Here is an 8,105-nt window from a genome sequence, read left to right as displayed (position 1 = left end):
TGCCTTGATCCAGCTCTTCTTTGACTATTCTCTTTCCTTCTAAATTGCTCCCATACATTGTTCTGCCCTCCCTGGTATGCCCAAGGACTGCAACCTGACAACAGTCTACAGAACAACATCCTTCCTTCTAGAGGCTCTGGAGTAACTTTTCTGTTACTTAGATTCTGTGCCTTGGCCCTTCCTAAGGCTCATACCACCATTGAGCAAGCCATAGTGCCCCCTATTGGATCCTTCTCTCCAAAAGTGACTATCCGTAAGGGTTATGGCACAAAAGAAAGGGGGTACACAGATCTCTTACACAGATGCTGTGAAGCCAAAGGTGTTCCCCATCAAATAATTTTATCTCCACAATTATAAATATTATGTCTATTTACCTCTTTTTGTCAGTTTACTTTATATCTAATACGAGTTTATTACAGATAGGAATGATTTCCTGCGCTGCAACTTGGTCAATTGCTAAGTTTGTTAACTTAATTTGTAAAACCGGTTTGTGAACATTCACAACCATCAAATAACTTCAAGCCAGTTGTTTACCTTGGCAAATGCTAGAGAGAGGATTAAACCAACAGCAATAAATGAACCTAATTTTGATTCTAAAGTTTCTAATAAAATAGCTGGATCTGGACCTTAAAATACTAAACTAGATTACATTAAAAAAAATCTGTCATTTGCACAGCTATCTGTATTTTATGCCTACATTTATCAGTATAAATATCTATATTTGATTTCTAAAATAGACTTTCACTTCACTGAACTAATAGACTGAGCTTTGCTGCTGTGTCAGACATTCAATAATGGTGACTAATATAAGCAGCCTACTCACATGCAGAAGTTATTCAAACATTTAATGGTGGGTTATAAGGATAATAAAGTACAAGTTATATTTTCTCCAGAAGTTATGTACTGTGGTAGATTTTCTGACATACTAATATATCACACGGTATATGTAAATAATAATAAATTATAAATAAATTATAAAATTATAATCTACTTATGCTTTCTGTCTCACTTCAGAACTCAGAACCAAACTGACTGTTATTTCATTTTATTAAAGAGAACAAAAGTCCCATGGATAGGTGGGGGGAGCAGGTCACATGACTGACAGAATAACAAGTATATTGGTCCATTATAAACCCATCTGTATGGGGTATGTCTGGGGGGCAGCAAGCAAACAGTGTGCAGTAAGAGGGGATCAGCAAGTGAGGGTGAAGGGGCAAAGAAGTGTATGCCCAGTTCATAACTTACATTGGCACCTACCCCTTTCTGCCATGCCACTTCCCAATACCTAAATGACATTTTTTCTGACTTTTCAGTTTATTTAGCATGTTTGGTATTATCTCTCAATTTGTAAAATCTTTAGAGTCTTCTGGTTTTCACTTGCCTGCATAGCGCACTGACATCTTGTTTGTAGTGCAGCTTTCCTTCACTTCGTGGTGTATTTTAAAAAACAAGATCCGAAAGATTATTTCAGTTCTCAAACACTCCATTGATTCCTCATCCGTCAAACCTAAAAAAACAAACAAAAAAAAAAATTTGCAATCCCTATTTAATGTACAGCGCTGCGTAATATGTTGGCGCTATATAAATCCTGTTTAATAATAATAATAATAATAATAATAATACATTTCATAATAGCATGTCATGCAAAGCTGCCATATCTAAAGCTAGTAAAGTACTTTCTTGTAATAAAAGAGGAATAGACTGCAGAGATGGAGACATAATCCTGTAGAAAGCATTGGTCACACCACATCTGGAATATGCAGTCTTGAATCAAGGGTTTTACAATAGAATACAGTGGCTCACTAATGGCCACTTCAGTGATATCAGGACATCGGTACACAATGTAGATCTTTGCTGGAGAAACTGATTGTTTGGGCTACAAAAATCAGTAGTGCAGCCATTCTCAACCAGGGTTCCTTTATATGTTGCAAGAGGGTTCCTTGATCTTTGGTTTTTAGACCTCCTATCTTTTAGCTTGTGTTTCCTTTCAGTCTGAGTCAGCACAATGATACCAATGCTCCCTTTAGCTGTTTGGTAACCCTTTGGATACTTTAACATGTGGAGCACTATAAATGATGCCATTATTTGTCTGCAGTACTAGCTGTGTACCACTGCCCTGCCTTCTGTCTGCTCTGTAGAGGTATATGAAAATATTCTCACACACAGATTGCAGGAATTAGATTATCCTCAACTTCTAGGATAACAATTTATATATATATATATATATATTTATATATAACAATTTTATAGACTGGAAAAGTCTGCGTACAAGTAATTAAATAAACTGATTGTATTGTAAAGATAGTAATTATGTTTATAATTATTGTGAAAAATAGGTTTCATGCCATCACACATTTGTTATTTATCTGACTGTATTACTTTAATACATTACACTGGCTGCAAGGACTCGTGCTAGCACACATTGGGTTTGATTTAATAAAGCTCTCTAAGACTAATATAGACTATCATGGGTGCACCTGGGTCATATAGCAAACCTGAAATACATCTGGTCCAGAACCTAAAATATTTGCCATCTAATAGCATTTTTTTTTTAAGAAATCCATTCCAGTTCTTCTGGATTATCCAGGTTCACCCAATAGTCTACCTTCTCTAGTCTATAATAAATCAGACTCAATACATTTTGAAATGAGCCCCCAAGTTGATGGAGTGTATAGTAGGACAGAAGAAATTTATGAGTATGGGTAAGCACATTCAATTTACACTTTGTGTTATATCACTGATATAAGTTCATATAATGGTACAGAGATCTCCGGCCACCCTTGCTCAGATAACATATGATGCCTTCATTGGACATAAGCTTGTCATAAAATCATTTTAGGACGTGGCACTGTGACAAGCCACAAGCTGATGTTCAATAACTTGGAATATCATACACATGTTGTATACCTGTTTGTAAGATGAACGCAAGGCTTCCCTAAAGGATCTTCTTGAGGTCCTCTTTGAGTTACTTTCCCAGTGAAATAATAATGGGATTCCCAGAGAGAAATGACCAGGCGACAGGCTCTGGTCCTGAACTCTGATCTCTTTGTTAAAATCATTCATACTGTTGTAGAAATCAGATGTTTCATCATCTTCCTCATCTTTCACCTGTAGAGAAGACAGCTGATTTAGTATTAATGGGCAGTGCTCCTCTATTTCCCACTATATTGTCATGTTATATATGCCATATCTTAGGGGGAGGGAGATGTCCATGGGTAAATCACCCAAATGTGGAACAAATAATCCAGTTTTTAAAGCATAACTGGATTAATGAACAGGAACCCTTATTGGAAAATCACCAGGTAATCAAAGCTGAAGATGAAAGTCTTTAACTTGCACAATGTAACCCTTTTGCACTGTAACAATGAATGGGATTTATTCACACTTATCAGGGAGGTTTCCAGTTATTGGCAGGCAGATGAAAAATCAGAATTTCAGGGTCAGGGGTATTGTTCGAAGATGTCATCTTTATAATTCCTCAAAGGGTTATCACTGACAACTGGGGCTTCCAAATTTTAAGCAAAATATATAAATAATTTTGTGGCCATCTGACCATTTTAATTACTGGGTTTAGATCTGTTAAATACCAATTAGATAATTCTACTGAACAAGTATTAATTTTAATTTACAAAAAGTTTTTGTTGCATGGCCAAGTTCATATGTCACATCTGATATGATCATCTAAATGATTTGATGCTTGGACTTCTCTAGCATCCTACAGCAGAGTTACAGAGGGCACCACCAGAGCCAAGACATTTACAAACTGATAAACCTATGCAGAGCTTGTTTCTCTTTTGATTAAATTGAGCAAGATAATTGTAAATTAAAAGGGGGTGTAGGGGATGCTAACAGGAGCTAAAAGACTCTCATCAAGCATAAAGTTATCTCCACTTTCTATTGTTCAGTGGTCTGTACAATTTAAATATAGCTCAGTATACAATAGCAGACCACATGCTGCTAATAGCTCGATCTTAAACCAATTTGTATTATATTATGGGGATGAGCTTGTGCAAAGAGGTCTGAATGACATTGTTACCAACCATCGTTACCATTTCATCGTTACTAACCGGCCATTTGGAGATGCTCTGATCATGTCATTTAGCCTTCACAATTTGTGGCTCTTCAGATGTTGTCTAATATATCCCACCTCTTGCCAGGTGCCAATGCAGCTAGGTAATCAAAACCTATTTATTGTTTTGGCTGATCACGTTACCTGGAATCTGAAACTTTCTAGGTTGGCAGGGAGCCTATAGCCTTTCCGGTTTGGCCCTGTTTCATTTCCATAGACTATGTTACGTTTTCCAGCATAGAATGAGTTGTCGAATATTTCCCCTTTGCTCTCTCCGGAGAGGTAATTATATCTAGAAAAAAAATGAAAACTAAGTACTCAGTGTGAGTTCCATGCTGAATATACCCGGGCTTGTATTTTTTATGTATCAATGATAACTCCAGCTTCAAAATCACAAATTTAGTGTTGGATGAAGGATGGTTAGGGTAAGTGTTGTTTGAACTTATATATATATATATATATATATATATATAGGTAGTCCTCGATTTAAGGACATCGGATGTACAAACGACACCTAGATACAAACAGGGCTTCCCTGCTCTTTCTCTGCAGGATGGAAGCTTGATAGGGGCATAGGAAATCTTTTGCTTTTCTGCAAGCTCTAACTCTTTAACCCCCTAGCAGTATTCCTGAGTGTGACCCGGGGTTGATTTACCATGCAAAAACACACTCGGGGTCTCTAGAAACATGAAAAAAAACACGTACCTTGTTCTTTTGTCGTCCCCCGTTGTCCTGCAGGTCCTCGGGACACATCTTCTTTCTTCGATCTTCAGCTTCAGACTTGTCCAAGTTTAATAAATAGCCAGATACTAAAAAACATTGGCTAATGAGATCCAAAATATGAGAGAAGCCTCACTTTGTCTATCTCTTACTATAGGTTGCAAATCCTAAATATGATTACCTATCTGGATCTCTTTTAAAATCTACAGAGGATTCCAGCAATCTAATTAGTGTTACTAAAGCCAAATTAAACAGGATCAGAGAAAGAGAGCCACCTTGATGGGTACCTCTAATCCCCCCTATCATACGCTAAGTCCATTAAAAGCAAGTTCCCATTAATAAGGAGATTTGTGGTAGGACTATTAAAGATGTATTGAATATATAATGTATAGGTTCAAATGCTCTAACTGCAAAAAATGCATTTAGTAAGGGTCACTCCATTCTGTTGAATGCATTTATGACATTGAATTCTAACAAAATTGAGTATACAGATTATTTGTTGCCTGGTCCACAAAGAAGGCAATAACGTTTGTTTGCATTAAGTTTAGCTAGAATTTAATAATCATTTCAAGAAGAGGGGCTACCGCTGGGTCCTAGTACTGCACCAGTGCTCACCAGACATCAGCCCCACAGTCTAAGGCCTACAGCAAGCCTCCGCTCAGCCAAAAGATTATTAAATAACTCAAAAGTAGATAAAATGTGTGCAAAATAACAAAAACAAAAAACAAGATTCAATTAAAAGAAAAAAAAATCACAAAGGACCAATAATATATAAAAAAGTGAGCCTAAGATATAAGAAATGGGGATTATTTCTAACCTAAACACAATCTGATCTGTGCTGGGAGAAGTGAAGCCATGGCACAAATTTGGGGTGACCGGTAATAAATATGAATATTGTATTAATGTGTATTAATAAATTTAAAGTATTAAGAGAGAGAACTTAAATGAATCTGAACCTGCAGTAGAAATCCCCACCTTAAAATTCACAACAACCGGGTTTTCGGCTGTAGATGCTTTCCAGTTTTCGTAGTCTTGATTCTCAGGGTAGGATCCTTGTTTCTCATAACCCAGTTTAGCGGTAAATTTAGCGATGCCGCCTTTGACAAAGGAGATGGATTTCTCGGATGACTGCAGAAATGACCCTAAGAAATGTTGGACAGATTTGTACAGTGAATGGACAGGTACACTTTAATTCTGTCTTACCAGCAGCAAATCTTTTTACCACTAGAGGTGCCCATATATTTTATTAATATAACATATATATATCTATATATATATATCTATATATATATATATATATCTATATATATATCTATATATATATATATATATCTATATATATATCTATTGAATCCAAAACAAAATTATTTGAATTTCCCGCTGATCCTCCCGCCCGCATCAATAACACCAGGAAACCCAGGAGATCGTTTCTGCAGTTCATGGCTGAAGATTGGAGGAAGGAGGAGGACGTGTCCCCAGAACCTGCGGAGACCAGAAGGATGCCAGGGGTTGCCGACAGAGTAAGGTAAGTGTTTTTTTTTTTAAGTTTTAAAGAAAAACCCCAGGTGTGACTGGAAATTACTGCTTTTTGCAGGTAAAAACCACCCCGAGTCACACTTGGGATTATCGCTAGGGGGTTAAAGAAATCCATTCCAGATTTGCTGGATAAGTGTTTCCTCCCCAGCTTTGAAGAGCTTTCATAAATCAGGCCCAATGTGTCCAGACTACTGCTAAGCCCACTAGCTCTGCTCAGCATTTCCCATTCACCTGCTGCCTGAATGAGTGCTTCCCCATCAGCCTGTGCTGGCCCCCTGTTGTCCAGTCTGCTGTTCCCCTATGCTGTTCCAGTGTCTTCAGTATTTCAGTGTGTTCTGCATTTCCTTTGTCTTCGATGACCCCCATGCCCACAGCGGTTTCTCGTATCTCCTGTGTTCCTCTGTGTCTTCTGTGACCCCCATGTCACCGGTGTTTTCTGACTTAGCTTGTTTGCTGCTTGCCTTGATCCAGCTCTTCTTTGACTATTCTCTTTCCTTCTAAATTGCTCCCATACATTGTTCTGCCCTCCCTGGTATGCCCAAGGACTGCAACCCCCCTTACTTCCTGACCCAAACATGCAACAAAAAAATTGCAAGAAGGGGAAATCTTTCTAAACTGAAAACCTTTTTAATCTCAGAGAGCTAACCTTCAAATAGGTTTCCTGATTGGATGATTTTTTCCTCAACTATTGCTTTGATACCAACTCATATCTTTAGGTTTCCCCTAACTTTCTACTTTATTGACAATCGTTACCAGAACAAAATAAAATGGTGTAAGGATAAAAAAAATGACAAATAGCCTAACCATTCCCTACTTCCCTGCCTTGACATAAGACTGCCAGTGACGCTGTGTGCTGACACTAGTCCAACAAATAATATAGGTCTTCCAGGTTTAAGCAAATGAGTTGCACATTGGGCCATACTACTATTCCATGTCTCTCCATAAAAATGGTTACTGGTTGTTTGGTAACCCCTCTACATCTTTATAAGAGCTGACATGCAATGGAGGAGCACCAGGACAGAGATCCATGTAAAATATTAAAGGGGGCATATGATTGAGAATTGGGAGGTTCCATGGTTTATTTCTTTGGGAAGTGAACCCTACTAAAATATGAATGGTTCCATAATAGGCCATTCTTATGCTGATGGGGAATCTAGAAGAATGAGGTAGTACAGGTTGAGATAATATAGGGATTGGGCAAAACATCTTTTAATGATCTGCCCTAGGTAGGAATCTATAAGAATCTATATTTTGTCAATATCATATTTCAATGCAATTAAAGTATTAAGTTGCAGTAAGTCTTGAATCAAGGAAGCTCATCCCTCTCTTGGGAACCTACGTTTTTGTAAAGGGCTCAGTGAGCCATAAAACCGGCATACATTTAGTGAAAGGGTAAGTTCATGTGCCAAGTTTATGTTTCTACAAATAATTTCCTTTCAGTAACAAGTGGCAGCCAATCAAGTATTTGGGAATTCCAAACTGTGCATAGATCCATTATATGAAATAATATGAATTCCTTCTGTGCTTTACAGTACTGATTCTTTCTATTCTATTCTCTATCCATTATATGAAAAAAATGATGATTTCCAAATTGTAGCTGCTTGGGGTAGTAATAGCTAATAGCCCACAACATCCAGGAAGTCATACAACGCAATTCTAGACTGCTTAAATTAGTAGTAATGTGGCATTGGTTCCATAAAATCATTCCAAAATATTGTGGACACTGCAACCCTTCCAAGATTATTTTCTTTTAATTGATTACCACTGATCCAAAAAAAAA

The 8,105-nt window shown here is 37.4% G+C and overlaps 2 protein-coding genes across 2 annotated transcripts in view; one reads left to right on the top strand and one right to left on the bottom strand.

Annotated features, from left to right (window-relative positions):
- Window positions 1-8,105, top strand: part of LOC140332799 (uncharacterized) — a 55,773-nt gene that overhangs the window by 20,185 nt on the left and 27,483 nt on the right. The gene's annotated exons all lie outside the window — the stretch shown is intronic.
- LOC140332381 (complement component C6-like) overlaps window positions 1-8,105 on the bottom strand; it is a gene marked incomplete in the record, with an annotated part of 33,363 nt that overhangs the window by 11,765 nt on the left and 13,493 nt on the right. The window contains 1 exon segment of the mRNA XM_072413651.1: window positions 1,382-1,507. Coding sequence (XP_072269752.1) covers window positions 1,382-1,507 — 126 coding nt within the window.

This window comes from Pyxicephalus adspersus, chromosome 6, assembly GCF_032062135.1.
Source record: "Pyxicephalus adspersus chromosome 6, UCB_Pads_2.0, whole genome shotgun sequence".
Taxonomy (NCBI): domain Eukaryota; kingdom Metazoa; phylum Chordata; class Amphibia; order Anura; family Pyxicephalidae; genus Pyxicephalus; species Pyxicephalus adspersus.
Note: the sequence above shows the minus strand (reverse complement) of the source record. Positions and strands in the feature narration are given on the sequence as shown.